This window comes from Stegostoma tigrinum, chromosome 11 (genome assembly GCF_030684315.1).
Source record: "Stegostoma tigrinum isolate sSteTig4 chromosome 11, sSteTig4.hap1, whole genome shotgun sequence".
In the NCBI taxonomy this organism is placed as follows: Eukaryota; Metazoa; Chordata; class Chondrichthyes; order Orectolobiformes; family Stegostomatidae; genus Stegostoma; species Stegostoma tigrinum.
In genome coordinates this window covers 26,269,216-26,294,229 of record NC_081364.1, presented here as the reverse complement: position 1 = coordinate 26,294,229, position 25,014 = coordinate 26,269,216, and the positions used below count along the sequence as shown (strand labels likewise).

At 40.1% G+C, this 25,014-nt stretch overlaps 1 protein-coding gene across 3 annotated transcripts in view; it reads right to left on the bottom strand.

Moving 5' to 3' along the window:
• hdac11 (histone deacetylase 11) overlaps positions 1–25,014 on the bottom strand; it is a 100,070-nt gene that overhangs the window by 38,663 nt on the left and 36,393 nt on the right. For all 3 annotated transcript variants that reach the window (XM_059649855.1, XM_059649856.1, XM_048548243.2), the window contains 3 exons: positions 17,093–17,135; positions 13,652–13,728; positions 9,676–9,738 (listed from right to left, as the gene is read on the bottom strand). In XM_059649855.1, coding sequence (XP_059505838.1) covers positions 9,676–9,738; positions 13,652–13,728; positions 17,093–17,135 — 183 coding nt within the window. The remainder of the gene's footprint in view (positions 1–9,675; positions 9,739–13,651; positions 13,729–17,092; positions 17,136–25,014) is intronic.

Here is a 25,014-nt window from a genome sequence, read left to right as displayed (position 1 = left end):
TAGAGCACAGAAGGTGGCCATTCGGCCCACTGAGCCTGCTGTCACTCTGCCTACCACATTCAGATTGAATGCGAGGCAGGGAGACGGAGAGAAAACAATCTGATTTTAGCTGTGTAGTAAGTTAGCACTCTTAAGCAGAACTTAAAATGAGCATTAAAAATGCTGCCTGCCTGCATCATTGCATTGCAGATTTTTCATCAGCTTGACTGCAAACTCAAAAGAGAAGAGAAACAATTCTCAAACCACATACAGTTTTTGACACAATCTGCGCTATTTCCATCAATTGTGCTCAAAAACAAAAAAACTTAACCTAGTATGTTTTACTGTGTTCAAATGCAAACAAGTCTTGTGTGGATGATTAAATGCATACATTATCACAAACAAAAAAAAAATCAATGAAGAACTGAGAAGCAGCAGAGGAATTAGGTTACTGACATAAACATCGAACCAGGTGCTGAGCACAGGTTAACATCAGGATGCCAGTAACAGACTCTGGGTATTGCACAAACCTGCACTGCGGAGAGCTGACTGCACAAAAGTGAAAACTCAGCTCACTTAAATAATTCAGTGGCACTTGAAGAACACTAGGTTCAAAAGGTTGTCAGCAATTCTTAAAGAAGTACTGGGCACTGGCAAGGGCACGTATTAGAATAGCAACATTTAGTGAATGTACTGTTGGACATATTCTTATTCTATGAATAAACCTTTCACAGTAACTTTGAAAACAGCCAAGGCTAGTAATTTTTGATTGAATAGGGAAGTGGCCTTTTATATATATATCTTTTATTCTCACAGAAAAAAGGGAGAACAACTATTCTGAGAAACATTGGTAATGATTCCAAAATCTTCCAGAATTAAAAAAAAAGTGCAATTTTCCTTTATTCAGTCACTCTGAAACTGCAATCATAGCCATAGACTTCTATTCAAGGATGCTTAAGTTTGTCTTTAAGCTTTACAATGTCAGCTTTTGAACCTGTTGGTTGGCATTTTCTTTTTTTTAACTTGGGTGTTTCTGACGAGATGTCTTATGAAGGATTCATTTGGCAAGTGAACTGAGCACATGTTGTGCTTTGTATTTCAAGCAATTAACTAAATGGGTCATATATTACAGTTTCCCAACTAACTCCTGCTGAGTGACTCGTTCCTTGCAGGCCTTTCTTCTGGTCAGCCAGTCAATGAGACAGTAAACCATGACACCTTCTCTTCTGGGTAATATTTTTGACAATGTAGCCTAATCGCTCCTTCAACCCTAAACGTACAAGTGTTTCCCTTCTACACACTTATGATCTCAGCTGATGCTAGTACGGGACAAATCAGATCCCAGTATGAAACCCAATATGATAAACGGTAAGTTTTATTTCAGTATTTTGGTAGCCATATTGCCAAACACCAAACATATTCAAAGATGCTGCCTGTGTACTTTAAACAAATGAACATCACAATCTAATGCATCGTTTAAAAAGCTATTTCACACTATAAAGCTAGTTGGAACAGAGTCTTATTACAAATACTAGCAATAAATATTTGACCCTTTTAACCTCAACGCAGTCCGGCAATTTGCGACATCAATCCACTTTATTATAGAAATCTCTTTTCTTTTGATTCTTTCCTTCACATGAGGAAAAGTAAAAATCTCAACATACTTTGTCAAGTGAACATTGTCCAAAACAGAACAATTATCCATATACCATTGGCAAATATCTCTCACATTTCACTTGTATAACAACATTTCCTTCAGAACATTAGACAAGTACGCCTTGATAGCTGTAGTTTTCATGATAATGCCAGTGGTTCAGCAGACACAGTACTTTTAAATAGCCTTTTTATTTTCATGGCTTCCCATACAAACGGGCAGCATATTATTATTTCCCACCAAAAAGGAGGATGAATCTAGCCATACTATAATACCAAGGTTAGCATGTAAATCATCATAAAGAACGTGACTAACGATGTATCTTCTGGATCACACAAGGCTAGAAACGAGTGTATATTTCCTTGGACTTGATTTCTTTAAAATGTTTTACTTGCTCTCAGCCTCATCATCAATAGCATCTTTTAACACAGCACTCATTTCCAAAAGGTCGCAATCATAAGGGCTTCTTCTCTCAATATTTCCAGCTGGTTCCACAGTTGTTATTCTTGGCAAACGTTGGTCTGTTACTCATCCTACTATCTTGTTCTGGACTCCAACAAGATCTGCCCATCCTCTGACCAGAACTCCTTCTGCAAGTTGCAATCTTTTCTGAGGGCCATGCTCAATTCCAGGTACAATTTCAGAACTTCCCACTGCCTCAGGAAAGCAGCTAACATAATCCAAGACCCGTCCCACGCTGGTATACTCTCTTCACCTTCTCTCACAGGGCAGAAGATACAAAAGTTTGAAAACACAGACCAACAGATTTAACAGCTTCTTCCCTGCTGTTACCAGACTAACGAACAGGACTCTCAGATCAGAGTTATTCTTTCTCAGCACCTTCTCTGTACTTGTAAGGCTATATTCTGCATTCTGTACTATTACCCTGATGTACTAATGTAAGGTATGATTTGTCTGGTTAGCACACAAAACAATAATTTTCAGTGTCTTGGTACAATAATAAATCAAAATCATTCTGCATTTTTATTATAGCCTTCCTCATCTTTTCCTCATTTTGCCAATCCATGGATCGTACCTCTTTGTTTCACACCTTGGACAATTAGCCAATCTTTGTACTTGCAAATGCAGTTTCCTGCTCTTTCCATAATGGTGGCATTCTTCCATTCACTGGCCCTTTTTGGCTTATATAATTATAGTGGTGCCAACTTGTGGTGTTATCCACTTGGATAGGTCCTGAATCTTTGCATCACTTTGACCCTATTCAGTCAGCCCTTCAATCGGCCATAATTACCCAATATACATGTATGCAAAATACATGGCACCTTATTACTTTCTCTGACTTCAGATGCTGTAAGCCTGTAACCAGTGCCAATTACACTCAAGGAGCTTGTTAGTCATTCTGTAAAATGACTGTTTTCTCACCGTGATCTATAAACTTACGAGGACCTTGTCATTCTTTCTAACCTTTTCTCTTGTAACATACCATGTCGCCTGTATTAAAGTTTATTTCTGATGGCCTCATACATAATGCCACAAGGTTTCTTGCATTTTCTGCCTCAGCGTTAACGAGCAGCCTTCATCCTGCATGTAGGGCACTCAAAAGAAGTGGATCGAACTACACGCCTCCAACAAAACAGGAAACGACCACTCATTTAACAAAGGATTGTTTGGGTTTCTCCTTAAGGTCAATCGATATGGACCACAGCCCCCAAATTATCTGCAGCAAGTTCTTCACATGGGCTGCCAAGGCACGGTAGATGTTAATTTACAACTTGCCTAGCCTACTAGATTTTACAAAAGATCCGAAACTGTTAGTGCAGGATTTCTTCCACATACTCAATACGAATATTTTCACACACATTCCTGAATTCATCATTGGAGAAGTCTACCACCCACCACCACTACTGAGAGTTTGGAATTTAGCCAGAGCTCCCATTCCAGACCCTATATACTTTGTCATTACCTCACCCTCTATTACTCTTTTCTACCTATTATATACAATTACAGATTGGCTAAGTCTAATTGAATTGTTTCTTTATCCCTTACCTTCAAGTCCATTCATACAATTTTATTAAAGTTTCTTGCTATTGGAAGTCTCACTGTGGACTATGATGATGCCGTCCTCAACAAAAGGTGTCTACGTTTAAACACTGCCCTGAATAGCATTTTTACCTTTAAGGTCAGCAAGTTGCTGGGACCAGAAATCTCTCTGATCCTGGAGAGAATACTTTTAACTTGCTTTACCGTGGAACTGTATATGATCAATGTGACTCCATTTCAGTACGAACTCTCACTGTCTTAGGTTTCAAACTGCTCCCAGGACCTAAGCCTACTTTCCCTGCCAGAAGTCTGTACCAAGGAACCCCACCCGCTAGACCATAGATCCGCAAGCTACTTGCTACTACTGCTGCCTGCCCTTAACCATGCTGCAGGCATCGCCCAAGATCTCCCCAGATACAACTGAGCCACCTCTGCCACCACCAGGTCCTAACTCTCAACCCATGACTCCAAACAGCAATACACCAGCCACAATCAGGTGTGACATCTGCCATTCACTTCACAGCCAGCGGAATGATGTGAGGGAGCTGCAGAGCTCCAACTGAACAAAGATAGCCTTTACTGTCCACCTGACAGCCTAGACAAAAATCCAGCAGCTACCCCATCCTGCCTGACTAGCTGTAAGCCACAATCTGGCACAGGATGCCCGCTGACCCCAATCACCACCCCACAGCAAGAGAAGGGAGAAAAAGCTAACAAGACCGGCCACGACAAACACCCGGACAGCCAGCATGAGAAGAATGCTACAATCCCATAGCAGGCAAGCAAACAGAGCAGCTCCATCAAGCAGTGGCCTGAAGAGACCCTCAGGAATGGCACTAGCCAGCAAGGAGTGCTGTGGATTCCCCCAAAAAGACAGCAGCATGGTCACTTTAGCTTCAGTGTTCCATTTTTTTTTAATCAATTTTTTGGAATGTGCATCATTTGTAATTCATCTTCATCCCCATTTGCACTCCTGACAGCATCAATGACCCTTCTTGAACTGGCTGCTCATGTACACAGATTGCTTTTAAAAGCTTGTTCAGTAGTGAGTTCCAAGATTTTGGCCTTAGGTGCACAGGAAGTGATGCATGATTAGGCCAGTACAAGAAATAACGACCAAATAGATTAATTTGTCATGGATAACGTCATGCTTGCTGAATGTTGTAGTTACAACAATCCAGACAAGAGGAGTCCACTCCATGTCACTCACAATTTTAGCCTTATATGTGGCAGAGAAAATTTTGTGAATTAAGGGCTGAAAACTCACCACAAGGCATTCCTTTCATCTGCTCTTGTAGCCATGGCATTTATGTAACTATTCCATGCAAGTTTCTTGTACTCCTCATAATGTTAACAGTGGGAACTTAATAGTGACAGTGTGAGCGAAGTGACTGGACTCTCTGTTGCTGGAGATGATAACTAGCTAGCAGGAAAGGTTACATGCCATTTGTCAGAACATGTAAGAATGCTGCCTAGACCTCCTACGTGCTGCCAATGGGCTGCTTCAGTATCTAAGGAGTTGAGAATAGAACTGGATGCTGAGCAAATGTTTGTGAAATATCTGACTCTGTGACGGTGGGAGGATGATCAATGAGGCAGCTAAGACACATGCTTTAGGAATTACTACAGTGAAGTCCTGGGGTTGGGCTAACTGGCCTCCAACAATCACATTCTTCTCGGTCAGGCATGATTTCAAACATTGGAAGAGCATTTTTGCCTGCACGCCACTGACTTCAACCTAACTACAACTCCTTGGTATCAAAAACTCATTTCAATATTGCCATTATACGAGGGTATCTTCAGCCCGTCATCCTAAAGATTTAGCCCTGTGTCCCTATTTAACTAAGAGTTTGTAATGTGAATTAGAGTTGAATAGCTTTGGCAAAGCCCAAGCTGAGTATCAATGAGTAGGCCTCCTCCTCTCTCCCTTTTTATTTCAGAATCCCCTTCCCTTCCGCCATTTCTGAAGATGGGTCTTGACCCAACACGTCAGCTTTCCTGCTCCTCTGATGCTGCTTGGCTTGCTGTGTTCATCCAGCTCTACACTGTGCTATATCAATGAGTAGGTAAGTGCCGTTTCATCGCACTTTTAATGACTGCTTCCATCACCACGGATGACTAAGAGGAAGCTGAAACAACAGTAATCACTGGATTAGATTTGTACTGTTGTTTGTGCACAGGACATAACTGGGTAATTTTCCACATTGTCAATTAGATGCCAGTATCATAGCTGCAATGAAATAGTTTAATTAGAAGTCAGTCAGCTCTGGAGCACAAATCCTCAACAATTTTGAACCTGTATTGTCTGCCATTTCCTGTACACGTAGATATTTCTTGTTATTTTAAGAAGTAAATGCAATGGAATGAAAATTAGCATTTGTGATGCTAGGCTCACAGGAGGTGGAGCTAGGCAAATTACTCAATACTCAGTTGAGGATTACTGCAAAAGGGATGAAGGTATCAATACTAGAAATAAAAAAAAACTGCAGATGTTGGAATCAAACAGGAGGCTGGAAGAACACAGCGAGCCAGGCAGCATCTGGAGGAAAGGAGCAGTCAACATTTCAGGTATTAGCATTCTTCAGAACTGGATGAGGGAGGGGTGGTAGCAGAATGGTGGCGATAGGTGGACACTGGTACTAGGTACAACCTGACTGGTTGATGGGTGGGATGAATCCATTTGGTGGCTGGAAGGGAGGGTCAGAAGGTGGAATGGAAGGGAGGTGGTGGGGCTAGAAAAGGAGCTGGTTGGGGGAAATGTGTGGGAAGGTTATTTGAAATTGGAGAATTCAAATGTTGAGTCTTTTCAGCAATAGGGTGCCCAGGCAGAAGATAGGGTGGGTGTTCTTCAAATTTGCATTCCAAATCACTCCGAAACTGGAGGACGGACATGTTGGAGGGGGTGCAGGGTGGGGAGTTGAAATGGATGGTGACTGGAAGGTTATGTTGGCTGTTACAGGCCAGCAAAAGACGCTCAGTGAAATGGTCACCTAGTCTATGTTTGGTCTCACTGACATAGGCAAGATCACATCAGGAGCACTGGATGCAGCAGACTAGGTTGGAGGAGATGTGGGTGCAGCTTTCTTTAGGATTGTTTAGGGCCCTGGATAGAGGTGGTGTGTGGGCAGGTGTTGCATCTTTTATGGCTACTGGGGAAGGTACCGGGGTGGGGAGTATGGTGCAAACTAAGGCGTGACAAAGGGCATAGTCCTTGCGGAACGCAGAGAGGGGTGAGGAGTGGAATATGGGCTGGGTGGCAGGGTGTAATTGGAATTGGTGGAAGTGTTTGAAGATGATACTCTGGATGCAGAGGCTGATGGGGCAGAAAGTGAGGAGAAGGGGGACCCTATCTTTATTACGTTTGGTGGGGAGGCGGTGGTGGTTAGGAGTCAAGGAGCAGGAAATGGAGGAGGCATAGTGGAAGGCTATCTGGATGACAGAGGGCGGTGGGGAGGAAAAGAACATTGTTTGAAATAGGACTAGAAGGCTGGAGGCGGTGGAGGAGAGGTTAATGGAAGAAGTGATGAGTCATGGACAGGATGGGGGATGGTGAATGATGAGGGGGTTGTGGTCAAGGAGGAAGTAGGACATGGTGTCACAGAGTTGGCATTTGACCTCTGTAACATAGAGGTCCGTTCTCCAGACTACCATCACTGCCACCTTTATCAACAGGTTTGATAGTAAAATGGGGACTGGTGCAGACAGAGTAGAGCACTGCACATTTGGAATGAGAGAGGTTGGAGTGGGTGAGGGGGGAGTGGAGATATAGAGATGGTCGATATCTCATTGGCAGTTGGAAATGAAGAGATCAGGGGATGTCCAAGAGGGGGAAAAAAGTTGGAGGCAGGAGAAGGAGTCCCTGGAGGGTGGTTGGGAGTCTTTAACCAAAGGAGGAGGTATGGAGGCAGCAGCAGCGAAAGAAGAGTTCCATGCTTTGGCAGGTGTCGGACTCATTGAAGTGGGGCAGAGGGGCATGAATGAGAGCCCTTTACTAAGGACAGACCAGTCGGTCTCAGAGAGTTCAATATGTTTTCTTCAGGCCTTAATGTGACAAGCACAGGCCCGTCCCAATGATATTACGCTATGCCACATGCAAGGAGTGCATAAACAATGCCTTAATTCCAGGTAAAAGGGATGTATTGTCCAATGAAACTTAATGCTATTGGCATCATACTACTAGCCCTGTAAAATTAGTAGACAACTGAACACAGCTGACTGGCACATGATAATTTATAATCTAGTAGGTTGTTAACGTTAAGCTTTTCCTCTCTTTCAACCTCATATTTGGTCACCACAAAATGAACAAACTTTTCTGCAAAAGTTTTCATTAGCCCTTAGTACAATGCAGTCTTACCTCCCTACCAAAGGCAACAAACACACTGCACTGAATAAACATGAAAGTAACCGATTAAATTGCAATCTAATGTGATATTAGTGTTTGAATGTAAATGGATGATGAATTGGTGTTTCATTATGCACAATATAAAATTCAGTGGACGAGTATTTCTCAACATCTCATTACTTTCCAGTCTTGTCAATGCTAATCTATGCAGTGTCTCATCTTGAAGGGTTGTCCTAGAATCATCATCTGCTTTCAGGGTGAAAATACCAGCTTCTCCAGTTTGATCTCACTGATAAATCCTCAGTGAATTGAAACTGAGAATGACCGTTGCAATTTTTTTTATTAATTAATAGTTGACCAAAGCAACATACAATACTCAAGGCGTGGTCAAATCACCATCTACTTTTAGTCTGTCCTTCTGTATAAGGAGTTCAGTGTTATGTTCCCATTATTGCTTGCTGCGTAACATTGTTTTTATTAACAATATATGGTATACTAGAAAGTTGCAACTTATGTTTGGTTAGAACAACAGAAAAACTTGACTTAAAAAAAATCACAAAAACTGAAAAAAAAATGTTCAACAAATCCTTCCACAACCTACTGGCTGAGATAGAAGGAAAATGCCTGCTGACCACAATTCACCACACAGTAAAAACAGAAAAGGTTGAAAATACTCAGCAGCTACTGAAGTATGGCTTTTCATTATCAACATGAAATGTTCATTCTTTCTCTCTTCACTGATACTGCCAGATCTGCTCATCATTTCCAACATTTTTAACTATTACTTAAAATCTCCAGCATCTTCATTATTTCGCTTTCTCTTTAGACCAAGTTCCTTAACTCAGCATCTCCTCTAGAAATAGAGGGAATTTGCTGATCGGCAGCAGTAGGCAGTAAACTAATGATGAGAATTAAATCATGCCCATCTGTTACGTGCCTGAAAAATGGACAGCAGTTGCGCAAAGCCCACTTAATGTCAGATTCAAGCTGGCTTATAAATAGGGGTGAAGCCCCTCCACCTGAAACAGACATAAAGTTTCTCAAACATGAAATCTAAAGCTCCAAGAGGTTCCAGAACATGGTTGAGATGTTCAGGAACAAACAGGCTGAGTGTAAGCCATTCATTTTCTGGCTAATTATACAAAACTTTGAGCAGTCTCAGCAACTATACTTCACATGACAGCTGGAATCAGTTCAAAACAGCTCCATGTAAATTTATTTTTACTTCATTTTTATGGTCACAAAAGAATTAGGAAATTCCACTTCCCTCCCTCATCGATCCACAAGTATGCCTCCCAAATGAAATAACCAACGAGCTCTACAGTCACTACTGGAAAAATTAAGCACAATAAATCTTACGCTCATTTTGACTTGGGAACCCAAGGATGGGGGATTAAAAATGGACATCAATATTCTAATAGCTCTGAATCAGAAACAATCTTTTCCTGATATCAAATCACAAGTCAACCTGCTGCATCAGAAAGTATTTACCCTACTTTGTTAACAACAATTACTTTGCTATTGAAAAATAGGCAGCGCATCTACAGTATTCACTTGACGTTAATCAGCCCATTTCAAGATTGAAATGTTTACAATAAAATTACATCTGCAAATAATTTACATGTTTCTCTTCATAAACAGGAGGGAGATAAAGAGCAGATATTTTTCATTTTCACATAAAGAGATTTTGGGAAATTACCTGATGTGCATCCAAATCGATGATCATAGCCTTAGACACTCCTTCCACTCTCTCAAACAGAAACTGTACCAAAGATACAATCAAAATGACACTTAAGAGCAAAATTAGCTGCATAACTACACATTTCAAATTACTCCACATAATGTTAGCAACTTTAAGGTAATGGCAATTGACTACATCAAGGACTTGCTGAGCAGTGTGAACTCCTATTCTCTGGTACTAGCGCTTATTTTCTGTGATTGTTCAGGGAATGTCAAGAGAGAAACCTAGTGGATTTTGTGCATCGATTTTAGTCTTGTATGAATTGAGTGCTTGCTTTTAACCCTTTCTTAACCAATTGGTGTGAAGTTTATGTCTGTTTTAACTAAACTAACCATTGGTAGTTGTTTGCTGATACAGATTTGACTCTTTTCCTCTTTGTGCTAAGCCAATAACTGTGCTGGGGTCACCGGGCAACACAAACAACTTTCTCTCCAGGGGCTCGAGCAGTCCGTATCTTACTTAAAATCTTCAGTCCATCATCCCTAATTAATGTTAAAAAACTCTACATTTTCCATACACTCGCTAACACAGGTTAATTTTAAATAGAGGAACGTGGTTGACTCTTCACTACCCTCTTGGATGGGCAGTAAGTGCCAGCCTAGGCAGTGATTGTACCAAGATTAGCCAGTTGGACACCAGAGAATAGCAGTTCCCTGGTTGAGCCGTTAACCTGGTCCAATCAGGGAGCCGTGGCTGACAGATACAAACAGGAGTATCGGAGACAGTCGGAACTGCCGATGCTGGAGAATCTGAGATAACAAGGTGGTGTCGAGCTGAATGAACACAGCAGATGAAGCAGCGTCACAGCAGCAGGAAAGCTGACATTTTGGGTCTGGACCCTTCTTCAGAAAATGGGTCCTGTTCACTCAGAGCTGGCTCTGAGGAAGCCAGACCTGCATCAGGTATTTTTATGTGCAAATAAAGGGTCACTTGGTGACAGGACACTGGCCTCAGTGGAGCTGTTTCAATGCCCTCATCCTGTGAATGAGAAAAAAAAACATGCATACAAGTGTGAAGTACTCATAAAAGAAATAATTAAAACTTAGGGCAGAAAGAAGAGTGCATCATAAAAGGTGAAATACAAATGCGTATCACCACACAAGAAAATTCAAAACTGTTTGAAAATATTTGACATGATAGAATATTTGGACAAAAACAAACACTGTGAAGCAGACCATTTAATTATGGAGGTAGTAGTTTAATAGTGGTAATGTCACTTAACAAGTAATCCAGAATTTCAGATTAATGTTTTTTGGACATGCTTCTGAACCCCAAAATCATTACTGAAAGGTGAATTAAATTTTTGAAAATCTGGAATTAAAAAGTTGGTCATTGACAACAATGGAGCCATTGCCAGACCTGGCTCTAGTTAGTACAGCCTTGTGTAGGGGCCTATAGGTAAAATGTAGCAAAAACTCAAAACTCAGAGGGAAGGTTGTTCCTATTGGGTAGGGAAATGTTGCACAAAAAGATTGGGAAAACATATGCTGCTTCATCTTTGGAAAAAGAAAGCTGAGACAGAATAATTAAGTGCACAATAAAGATAATAAATCTGGAACACAATTTTACTTCATTAGACTTTCCAGTAAGGAAAAGGCGATAGTGCTTCCAATTGGACTTGGGTACATTCAGAACTAAAACTGTAAACGCCTCAAAAACAGAATGTAATCAACAGAACGAATGGACTTCCATAGAGGAAAACGGCAAGTGAAAATAATATGTTTCTCTTATTCAATTATGGTTGAAGACATCACCGGTTATGCCAGAACTTACTGTCCATTCCAGAGGGCAGTTAAGAGTCAACGACATCGCTGTTGGTCTGGAGTGACATATAGGCCAGACCAGGGCAGAATGGCAATTTCCTTCCCTAAAGAAAATACTGAACCAGATGAGATTTTCTTGATAATCATGGTCATTATTGGACCTTTAATTCCAGATTTTATTGAACTCAAATTCCATGATCTGCCAAGACAGATTTCAAACCTGTATAGCCAGAACATCATCTGACTCTCTGGATTAATACTTTAGCAATAATACAGCTACATTATCACCTCTCCAAATGAGAGTAATACATTGAGAGTAATGTAATCAGAGTATAGGCTTTTGCCCGGGGATCTGTGGAAAAATGACTAAGTTGCCTTTCTCAGCACATATATCCTTGAGCAAAATGCATTATAATGATACCATTATATTTACAAAATAATGGCGGTTAGGTATAAAGCAGGCATGTGACCTCTCAAATGCTGATGCATGCAGAACGGAATAACCAGCAAACACTGTGTATAAATCTGAACTAAATGCATATGTGGGATGTGAAAAAGTGATATTAAAAGATAAAATGCTGTCTGAAGTGACAAACTTCCAATAAGACTGACAAAATTCAGATAATTACTCATTATACACCCAGACTTCAATGAAAAGACAAGGCACATACAAGTGCGGATAGCACATTTAAGAAAGACTGGAAATTAATGAATTTCATTCTCCACTTCAGTTTTAGCAGAAGCATACAGCTGTTCACTGAATATTTTAGCATTTACATTAACTTAGAAGACAGAAATGCAATACAAATGGATTAAGCATGTATCGTAGCATCATTCAGAGCAATACCCTAAAACAAAACATTTTTACATTGTAAAGCAAGAAAGTAAGCACAATTTAACCTTAGTGCTTAGCAAAATGATAACATTTGGAAGACTGCTCATTTTTTATTGAAAATGTCCCTGAAAATTTGCTTTGCGGTGATAAACAGCTTATTAGAGCAAAATAGAGATGACAGGGTGTAAAGGATATGAACTGTTAAATGGTTCACAAGAGGTTTTGAAATGTTTTCCTTGATACTTAAGGAGCTTAGTATTACAGAAATTACATAAATAAAATAATTGAAATACACCAATTAAGTCAGTATTAGTTTCATTCCACCAAATGTAGTGCTAAAATAATACAATTGAGGATGACATATTCTTTCCATGGGCTGTTATTGTTGAGAATTTAATGCTTAAAAATTACCTGGTTTTGTAATGACTATAAAATGATTTTGGTAATTATAACTAAATGTTGGCAATACGTTGGATTATTTTCACATTTTGTTTCATCATATTGTTACAACATGGAGACAGCCAGCCAATCCCTGTATTTGCAACACAAAGCATTCAATGACCCTCAAAATTGCACCAACGGATCCAAACAAGATTTTGAATAACTGATAACAAATACCAAGCTTATAGCTTAAGAAAAATAATTAACAATTTATTATCAAAACATTATATTTAGCTGAGCAAAGTTAGACAATAAGGTAATCCAATTGTCTATGATTTAAATCCAAACTAGCCCTCGATCTCAAACAGACAGAATTAAGGAGCAAATTAAAGGAAAAATAAAAGAGATGCAATTGGCCAGTTCACATAAACCGTTTCAATGATTCATTGCATCACAGACATACAGGATTGTATTTTGCTTGATTTTGGATGAGACCAGTGCAGACAAATAGCTTCCAGTTGACTGAGGGACTGTACCCTTAATTCTTATAAATGGGATTCTATTCTCCAAATTTCCAATAAGTAGCTAATGGGAGGATAACCAAAGAGTAATCAAACCTCAGTAACTTTCACAGCCACAATCCTTTTGACAAAAAAGATCACTTTTTTTCATATTTCTGTTTTATTCAATATTCCTTTTGTTAGATTAGTTGGCACTGGTTTCTCTGTGATGACCTGTTATTATTGGCTAACACTTGAGCATAATGTATTTTTGGAGCCAAAACGTCTACAGTATTCTTTGAATAAGAACCAACTTGCAAGTAACTTCCAGGCCAGGTTACATAAATATCAGTTCGTTTGTTCTTTTTTTTCATAAAATGAGAATCACCGAGAGTTCTAACTGCATCTGACAATAAGATACAAAAACTTTGTTTTCATTTATCATACATTCTCACCTTGATTGCCAAAGTTATGTCAGCATAAGCACAAAAGCCCCCTCCTTGTTCACTTGAGCAATGATGAAAGCCTCCGCCTGACAGAAGAAACTCAATGATCACCACAAAGCACTTAAATATGAATTTAGTAATTGTAAACAACAGTGGTCTACACAAGTTTATGTTTAACATTTACTAACCAAAATTACATGATGTAAAATTTAGATAATATGAATATTGAATAAGCCTATTAGCAGTGTGGTATTATAAAGTTTTTTTTTAAAAGAATCAAGTGAAATGATTTGGATGTGAATACATAAGGTATGGTTTGCAAGTTTGCAGATGACAACAAAATAAGTGGTGTAGTGGACAGTGAAGATGATTATCTCAGAGCAAAACTGGATCTTGATTAGATGAGTCAATGGGCCAAGGAATGGTAGATAGTGTTTAATTTGGATAAATGGTGAGGTGTTGCATTTTGGTAAGGCAAACTTGGGTAGGTCTTATACAGTTAATGGTAGGGCCCTGGGGAGGACTGCCAAATAGAGAGGCCTGGGTGTGCAGGTGCACAGCTCCTTGAAAGTAGAGTCAGAGTCACAGGTAGACAGGATAGTGAAGGTGGTATTTGGCATGCTTGCCTTTATTGGTCAGTGCACTGAGTATAGGAGTTGGGAGTTAGGCCACTTTTAGAATATTGTGTTCAATTCTGGTGTCCCTGATACAATACAGATGTTGTGAAATTAGAGAGGCTTCAGCAAAGATTTATAGGGATGTTGGCAGGGTTGGAGAGTTTGCCCTATAGGGAAATGCTGAATTGGCTGGGGCATTTTACCCTGGAGCATTGAAGACTGAGGGGTGACCTTAAAGGCTTACAAATTCACAAGGGGCATAGGTAGGTTGACAGTCAAGGTCTTTTTCCCAGGGTAGGGAGTCCAAAATGAGAGGGCATAGGTTTCAGGTGAGAGGGGAAAGATATAAAAAGGGCCCAAAGGGGCAACTTTTTCATGAGGGGGTGATGTGTGGATGGAATAGACTGCCAGAGGCTGGTAAAATTACAACATTTAAAAGGCATCTGGATGGGGACGTGAATAGGAGAGTTTAGAGGGACATGGGCCAAATACTGGCAAATGGGACTAGATTAATTTAGGATATCTGGTCAGCATGGATGAATTTGACCAAAGGGTCTGCTTTTGTACATCTCTTGTGACTCTAGGAAAGTTAGCCTGACTTCAGTATTCGAGAAAATGCTAGAGTCCATTATAAAAGATTTATAGGAAAGCACTTGATAAAGCTTGATGAGAGGAATAGACCGTGTCAACATGGATTTATAAAAGGGAAATTATGCTTAACAAATCTACCGGAATTTTGAGAGGATGCGAATAGGAGAGTCATCAAGGAGAAGCAAATAGATATTGTTTCCTTGGATTTTTAGGAAGCTTTCAATAATGTCCCACATTAGAGATTTGAAGTCAAAGCTAATAGGATTGGGAGTAGTGTACTGACATGGATAGAGAAGTGATAGACAGATGGAAACAAAGTAGGAATAAATGGGTCTTTCCGCTCAACCCCAAGTAACAGTTTGTGACTCTTGGGACGACACAGGGATCAGTGTTTGGACCCCAGCTATTCAGAAAATATATCAATGATATAGATAATGGAAAAAAAATTTCCAAGTTTACAGATGACACAAAGCTGGCTGGGAGGGTGAATTGAGGGGAAGATGAGAGAGATGCCTTGGTGAGATCCAATCAAGTTGAGTAAGTGGGCAAATGCATGGCAGAAAAATTATAATGTGGATAAAATTGTGAGATTGTCCAGTTTGGTAGCAAAAACAAGGCGGCAGATTATCGGAATGGGAACAGATTCATAAAGGGAGTAGTGCAGCAACACCTGGAGGACTTTATATGCCAGTCGCTGAAAGTAAACTTACAGGTGAAGCAGGCTGTGAAAAACATAGACAAACAGGACGCTTGAAGAATACAGCAAGCCAGGCAACACCTAGAGGAAATGAGTAGTTAATATTTTGGGTACTGCCCTTCTTCAGTCCTGATGCTGCCTGGCTTCTCCCAGCCTTCTGTTTGTTGACATTTTTCACTGACTGCTTCACCTGCGTCCTGTTTGTCTATCTTCGATTTGAGCATCTGCAGTTTTTTTTTGTTTCTAACCAAGTGAAAAATGTACGTGGTCTGTTGGCCTTCAGAAGATGATGATTTAAGTACTGAAGCAGGGAAATCTTGCTGCAGATGTATAGGGCTTCGGTGAGATTACACCTGGAGAACTTTGTACGGTTTTAGTTTCCTTATCTGAGGAAAAGTTTTCTGGTTTCTGGAGGGAGTGTAATGAAGGCTTCCTAAACTGATTCCTGAGATAGCAAGACTGACATAAGGAGAGAGACTGAATTGGTTAGGACCATATTATTCACTAGAGTTTAGAAGAATTGAAGGGTGAGGGATCTCATAGAAATCTACAAAATTCTAAGAGAAGCAGACAGGATAAATGCAGTCCAGAAGCAAAAGGTCACAGTTGAGGACTAATTAGGTAGGCCATTTTCAACCAAAGCAAAGGAGAAATATCTTCCCACAGAGTAGTGAGCCTGTGGTAGTCTTTGTCACAGAAAGCATTTAAGGACAAAACCTGGAATGTTTAGAAGGAGGAGTCAGATTTAGTTCTTCGGGCTAAAGGGGATTAAAAGGATATGGAGAGAAAACAGGAAATCGGTACTGAGTTGGACAACCAGCCATGACCAAACTTAACTGCAAGCAGACTTGACTAGCAGGAAGGCTTACCCCTGTTCCTATTTTCTATGGTTTTATGTTTACTTTGAAAGGAACCAAATTAGGAACTAATGAAGCACTACCTAGCCAATATGAGATTGTCCGTGAATTGTTTGCTGTATCAGGATGAAGACCGAAGAGAGAAGTTACATCGACAGATTTAATAGAACAAGTGACCTGTGCAATATCACAAACTGGCATTCCCAAGTGGCTTTACAAACAAATCACTTTTATTAAGTGTTACTTCTTTTGTACTTATGACTTTTATACCTGGAATGGGTCTTATAATAATTCAGGACTAGTAGCCCTTTAGATTTGCTCTCTCAACTCTAAATTGAGATCCATATCAATTAAAGTTGGATGCAAACCTTTGCAGGTTTTGCAGTAAAAAGGTGGTGAATAAGATTGCTTCTAAAAAAGTCAGCCAACTTACATTCAAAACAGTCGTAGTTTGTCGAAAATAATTTGCAATGACAAAGCTTCCAATATGACGTTGCATGATGTAACCTCATATTAGAAGCTCTGCCACTGCAATAAATCTCACTTAACTTTATGTTCAGCTAAGTGATTGATTAACTATAAAGGCAATTACTGTCACATCAGTAGTATGGCCCTATATGAAGTTTAAATCGAAATCATATGTATGTGGCCCACAAATCTTTGTGGAAAAGAAGTTTCTACTACCTACCAACATTGATCGCCCATCCTCTGTCAATAGCAAGTTTTCCAGCCTGAGCAATAGAAACACAAAGGGAAATGTTACTACTACAACAAAACTTGCACAAATCAAATGATTCAAAACTGAAACTGTAATGCATGATTAATAGTTTATTAAAACAATATGATTTGCAGAGAGATCAATATAATCTATTCTGTTGAAATAAATTGTTATCTATTATTAATCATTATCTATTAATGCAACACAGTTTCAAGTAAAACATTTCAGATGTGCATTCAAAAGAACACAATTCTTAGAAAGAAATTAGAGTAGATTATAGAATGAGCAGGTTGAATCCAATTTTTTTTTGGCCAAGTGTTACTTTGGTCAAGTTTTTCTGGAAGGTTTGTTGCTTGGAGGTCGGACACGATATCTTATCAAACATGCATTGGTAATTAACTAACTTGCCCCTACATGTGCTCTTGCCAAAATATAGCCCCAAATGATCACATGCAACTCCCAGAACAGCTCACCACTCATCAAATGTTCATTGAGAGATCAGCATCCCTGGCAGCAGCTGTATTTCAGAGACACTCTGTACCCAGGCCAGCAGTGGTACTTTAAAACTGCCCTGCTCAGTAACAGGCAGTCAGTCAGATGATGTCAAAGAAGGGATAGATGATGCCAGAATTCTTTGGCAGGGACCCGGAGGCCCTAATTGACAGGGTGGCCCAGATTTGGAGTGTTCGCTTCATGGAGGACTTGTCAGAGCAGACCACGGCACCAAACCCTGGGCAACATTCTTTTGGTGAATTGTCACTTTTAAGTGACCTATTAATTGCGATGGGGCAGTGCCTAATATGGTATAACAGAGATCAGTGAACACTTAGAACAAAAACTAGTCTTTCCTAAAAATATAAATCACTTTGAGATAGTACAAAATTAACTGGGATTTTATATTGTTTCACTACACTGCAGAATGCAATGTTTTATGAACCTGGACACTATGAGAATTCAGCTGACCTGAACATATTACCTAATTGTTACTGCTTCACAGGAAACCAGAGAATGTACATTTTTAAAAATCTATATCAATCTAAAATGTCACATCACATACCGAACCTATTTTACTTTGTCTCAATTAATAGCAGTTTGACCTAACTTTAAATTTTCCAGTATTGCTTTTGTTCCGCCATCATTTATAATCGTAAATTTCCAAGAAAGTCTGATTCAAAAACTGATCATGTTCAGGAAGCCTTGGGTGGCAATTTCTAAACTGAAGTATAACATTTAATTTGAACACATGTACAGATCAAAGATTGTGAAGCAGAGATTTTTTATACCACTGGCATCAGGTCATTACAAACATTAGTTATATGGAATCAAGCCTATAGTTTACATCTCGCTTGAGAAAAATCCTTTGTTTGCCTGATCCAGACCCCATCAGGATGCCTTCTGACTAAGGCACAGCTACTTGTGGGAAAATCTATAGTGGAACAGTAGGGGGCACGCAAAAAGGAAATGGAAAAAGAGTCGAGATCCAACATGCTCCCTTTAAGGTGAAATGAAGGGGCAACAAGCCTAGAAAACCCATTGACGTCCAGGAAATGCAGAACCAGATAAGAAGGAAGAGAGACTTTTAGCAACTGCAAAGCTTGCAAATAAGAGGCCTTGGTGGTGGTATGTAGAAAGTGCAGGGAGTTAGTTAAGAAAGCAATTCAGACTTCAAAGAAGGGGCATGTAGAAACATTGACAGGCAACATTATGGAGAATCCTAAGATACTTTATGAGGAGGTGGATAACCAGGAAAAGGACAGGGCCAATTAGGGAACAAGGTGGAAATCTGTGCATAGAGCTGGAGAATATTGGCAACGTGTCAGACAAGTCCTTCATCTTTATCTCTTTACTTGGGAGAAGGCGACTGTATTATAGAGAAATCAGGGACAGAGAGTCAGAGGTCTTTCAGCAGGTTGATATAGGGAGCCAGGAGGTATTGAGCTTTTTGGCAAACTTAAAAATGGACAAATCCCCAGATGTGAATGAGTGGTATTCCAGTTCAGTGTGGGAAGCAAAGGAAGAACCTACAGATACGCTGACCCAAATTTTTATTTCTTCTCCGGCCACAGGGGAAGATGCCAAAGGACTGCAGGAAAGCTAAAATGGTTCCAGAAGGGTGGTAGGAATAAACCAGGGAATTGCAGACCGGTGAGTCTAATGTTAGTAGGAGGAAAACTACTGCAATAATATTCTGAAGGACAGAATTCATCTCTTCTTGGAGAGGCAACCCTTCATTTAAAAAAAAAGGCATTGGACTTGAAACGTTAATGCTGTTTTTTTCTCTCCACGGATGCTGCCGGGCCTGCTGAGTTTCTCCAGCATTTTGCTTTTGTTCCAAATTTCCAGTAACTAGTTCTTGGTATTATTTCAGCTTCACAGCCCTTGTTATGTTGCCTTGCTGTGAAATGAAGGGTCAAGACCAGAGACCTTGACTACAGAAAAGAGTAAAACTCTATTTTGCTATGCTAGAGCTCAACAAAGAATCTCAGTGAGAAGGAACAGGAGGATGAGGTTGCCTTTATGAAACATCCTAGTCCAAGAATGTTACAGACCTCAGGGGAAGAGCTACCATCTTTAGCATAACTGTTGAGGTTTCAACCAGATTCCAAAAGTCCTGAACAGCCTTCCGATAAAAGGCACCTTTCTTGTACGATCATTCCTGGAAATCGCCACAGAACAAAACTGTCAAAAAGTATAAAGAAGAGGTCAGAATCAGTTATGTCCTGTGACAATCTCGTACTTCCTTCTTCTCAGCTGAAGATTATTGAAGTCCTCTTCAGTTCTTGGCTATTGCTGACTCTTCTGCTGCAATTTTCATTCCAATGTCTCTCCTGAAAATTCTTGGCCCCTTGACCTGTCAAAGCTAAGTACCTACTGAGACTGGTACAATTTCCGTTCCATGGGAGTGGCACAGATTAAATGAGGAGGCTGCACTGTCACCTGAACAGGGCAGCACCTGGTCTCCTGCACCTGTGCAGTGCAGCATGGGCATGGTAAAGCCTTCTTCCGTGCTCCAACTCCTCATGATTATTCTCCAGTCATTTCCTCCCACTGATGTTCCAAACTCCTACAGCACTGTAAGCAGGTGGCAAAACATTAGAATGATACAGCTGTCCATCCTTAGGAGACCAGGAAAGGGCTCACTGTGCTCAGCTCATGCCACCAATAGCAGGGTGCAGCACAATCAAGGCACTGTGGCTTTTGGTTCCCTCTTCACACAATCAACTACTTTGAAAGGAGCAATATTTGCTGGATTTTCTACGTTTGCGCACATTACGTGCCAATTTGCCTCACAGGGACAATAAAAGGCAATATTATTGGAGATGCACAATGCATTGACAGCACCAAGTGTGTCAAGCAACCAGTTCCTTTTTGGAGGCTTTACTACTTGTCCTGCTTTCTCAGGGAGCTTTGTGGATACTGCAACCCATCCTAAGTAAGGACATGCCTCTGCCTCATTCAGTTACTGCCCAGCTTAAAATTCCATCTTTCTGAGTGAACATAATTAAGGAGATGGTCAGCACATTGGCCTCTAGATGCAGATCACAGCATTTAAAAACATCTGGCCTGAATATATTAGAGCCTGTAATGAACAATCGAGGCGACTTTTTCTCAGACACCAGCTCAAATTTGTAAGCAAGTCTTTCCTTTTAAACAACTGGAAACAAAACGGAAGCACGCTGGAAACACTTGGAAAAGAGGCACCAACTACAAAGAGAGATATGCAGTGATTGGCTTGGATTCCCATTATTTTTTGCTCGGACTTTGTTGGCCAGGTTGGACGCTGCACTTTTTCCAGCTCCCTCTCCCCACATTCTTACATTCACCATGTCACAAACAGTGAATCGGGCACATGGAAAATGGAGGTTCAAATCTAGCTTCAAATCAGAAGGAATGGTGCATCACTAATGACTGGACAATGATTGGCAACAAATCTGCTCAAGCAGCATTTGACTGTAAACATCTTTCATGGTGATGGTTGGCTTCATTCTCTGAAGTGTACATCAAAATTATTTCTGTGATCTAATAGCTGGGAAGACGTTCTGAATATTTAACAAGCAGTTGTCAAAATAGATTGAGATAGTGGGAACTGCCGATGCTGGAGAATCTGAGATAACAAGGTGTAGAGCTGGATGAACACAGCAGGCCAAGCAGCATCAGAGGAGCAGGAAAGCTGACGTTTTGGGTCCGGACCCTTAGAAGAAGGCTCGACACCTTGTCATCTCAATTGTCAAAATAGTTAATTTATTCAGGCTAGTGCTCGAAATAATCAACAATTTGTGAAAATGTTTGAGGAGGTGGAGTCAGATTTCACTGAAATAGACCTACTTTACAAATGTATGAAAGCTGATGTGGAAAGGTCTTGCAACAAGTCCAGCTCAGTCTAGCCCAAGACCTTTATCGCCAAGGTGCTGTTAGTGACTTTTTGAAGTCTGGCAATATGACTTGTGCATTCTGGGTGACATAATCAAGTATTTGAATGTAACAAACCCTTAACATCAGGGAAAAGCAATGTCGATTTGTAACTGGACACGGAACATACAAACATTTCAGTCAAAACTAGGGGCTAATTCTGATCAGCAGCTTGAGAAGGAGTGGTTCGAGAATCTGCTCAGCACATTTGACGACTGCTTCTCGGATTTTGCAAGTTCCAGGCACACCTTTCAGTTCATGCAAGATCAATTTCACTTTGACATCACAATCTGGCAAGATCTAACTCCTGACTAAATGAGGCCCCAGTGCTAGCCTCAAAGCAGCCCCAAGTACTTTCTCGTTTCTGGCAAGGCAGGTATTCAGTTTTAAATAAAGGTTCTGGCTAATTACCAAAATGAAATTAAATGCTTGCTAACCATTTCTTATGGCATTATTACCCCACACAGCTTCAGCTTCTTGATCTAAATTTCTATACTGCTCATTTCCAACTAATTTTAAAACTACAAGTTTAATATTTCATTTCACCCTAATAGACTAATCCTTAACATACTGCTGTTGTTTTCGTACCCATTTCAAACAAACACAAACTAATCAACTGCTTTGTTTAATGCAGGGGGAAAGAACTTTAGATTTCTGCGCCGTGGAACATATACAAGCAGGTTGTGTCTAGTCAACTCTGGAAGCAATGTCCTCAAAAGGAGGTCTAGCTACAGATGTTGGGGTTTGGGAGGGGGAAAATGTTAAGGAAAAGAGGAGGAGAGAAACCACAAAGCAGTACAGAACAAAAATAAATAAAATGTGTTGAAACCTCAGAGAGACAAATTGCAACATTATCGTGTAGACAAGACTGTAATTAGTTTGTTGGGTGGTGGGGTATGAAATAGCAAACCAGACTGCGATGGTATTGAAACGCAGGAGCATGACAAATGAGGCTGATAGGCTGACAGTTAGAAAGTTGCCAAGTGGCATGACAAAAACTTTTGGAAAGATAGACAGACATGAAATCTGCAAAAACAACTTCCATTTATACAACACCTTTAAAAAGGAAAAAAAAGTCCCAAATTTCTTCAGAGAAAAACAAAAGGGCTGTTTTACAGATAAGTGTAATTGAAAGAAAAGGACCAGAGGGTCATGCTGATACGGTTAGGATTAGGAAAGACAATCATGGGTTCAAACTGAGCGCAAACACCAACACATTAATTAGCCAATAGGCTGCTCTTGTGCTGCACTGTTCTATGATACCTCTTCCATCAGCAAGATCAAATGCATTGCAATCTCAACTTTTCATGTGTTACTTTACTTGCATGATTTATTTTATGGCTTAGTTTATAATTTAAATATTAAATAGGACACTAGCAATATTCAAATGACTTAACACAACTGTAGCTGAACAACATTACACAATCCTGCAGCACATAATCCAAGCAGACAACTGTCAGCAATTCCAAGAGTTACAATTCTTGACAGATGTTCTCCTCCAAACCAGCACATACATAGTAGATGTTCCAAGGTGTATATTAGAAAATGTGATAGGTTGTAGGAGTTATTTTCTTTATCTCTCAAATTTATTAGTTCATGTGACAAGCTTCACCTCCCTTTTGCTCAAAGAATTTACAGCCTTGTAAAATAACACAGGGCACCAGTCTCTTAAATTAAACACTCTGCATTTGGATTTCCTTTCAACTTTTCCTACATAAACTCCTATGTCGGCATTGAAATGGTGTAAATTTATCACATTTTATGTTACACCCTTTCATCAGTGAAGGTGCTGCAGTTTCATGGTGGAGTATAAATTCAAGACCTAATTACCCATTCATTTCCATCCTACCCAGGAGTAGTGGTGTTACACAAGACAGTCATAGAACAGAACATATAATTACAATACGACAAATTTACAAAGGCAGTTTCTAATCATATTTATGGTCAATGAATCAGCCAACAGTGGGAATCCAACTCAGGCTTAGGCAGGACAGACTCAGCAGTTCTTTCTACAGCAAACAAAACAAACCTTTCTTCAGCAAAATCCAGGGAGTCAAGGACAACTACATACAAAATGAATATGTAAAGTCAATCCTAGTCACTTGCAGATTTAGGGACTGGAGGATGCTGCTAAAGGAGACTTGACAAGTTTTTAGAGTGCTCCCTCCAGATGGTATAGACCACAGCCATTTTGTGCCAACAGTGGAAGGAGTGAATATTTAATTTGGTGGATGGGGTACGAACTCCTGGAGAGATTGATAAAATAAAGTGTTTCTCACAATGGGAATGAAAGAAAAACTATTGGAGAAGGACTCCATTACTGCACTTTCTTTTCAACAAATCAATTTAAAAATCAACATAAAATCTTAACTAAGAGTTGCAGGATATTTCAAACAAAGGCCCAGATGATGTTTCGATAATCAGAGATCAGATGTATAACACAATGACTGTCCAGAAGATACCTGGAAGTTTAAATCTCCAATGAGCATTTACCAATCCCTTGAGTAGGTCAAGAGTTAAAGTTTGAGACTTGAAAGGCATATCACCCAGGACATGTTGGTATGCAAACAAATCAGTCCCCTGTCACCTTGCCAACTCTCAGAACCACTCCAAAATCACCCATCTGACCATCTGACTCCCACCAAACTCGACCACACCACTCAAACCCACTCACTAACTTACTAACTTTCTGTAAAGATTTTTAAAAACTTCGAGAGTTGTGTAGTCTGGCTTCGTCGGAGGCTCACTGATGATGTTACCTAGAATGGTGACGAAACGTCTGAAAACTGACCTTCCAGCTCAGCGAGCAAACTCACATCCAGAACCTCAACCTGAGCTACAAGTTGTGTAGTCTGTGAATGAAAACATACATGAATACCACAACTAGCGCATAAAAGTTGCGTGTGGCTTGTCTCTGCCCACCCACCTCATAAAAACCAATCCAGCATGATTAAAAAAAAATGAACTCTGACAGAAGACCGTTCTACATTTTGGAAGAGGCTGGCAGAAGTTTCTGCCAAAAATGCCAAGCTTTCTTGTTGGTTAATTAAGCAGGAGTGAGTGGCAATCTAACAGCGATTTCATTCCGCACTAACCTGGGAAGATTAAGCCTAAGAGATAAACTTCATTTTTATTACGTCAATATAGAAAGACTCAACTCACATTACATGTGATTACAAACACACATTACTTCATATACTAACATGTCACGAGGCACAATCATACAGCCTTTTCAACTCTGCCTCCACTGCGTATGGTCTCTCACTTCCCATTCAATTGCTTTGGCCCTCAAGTCATCATCAGCTCAACTCCACGCAAACACACTGCGGGGAGGGAAGAAGTTGCCTCTAGCAAGGTGCACATCCTGGAAATGCTGTTCGCTTTGTTCACAACAATCTTGATGTCACAGAATCTTCAGAGAGCCATTTCTCTGACATCTGTCAGTCTGCTGGGTTCCAGCAACACTATCAGTAGCAATGGAT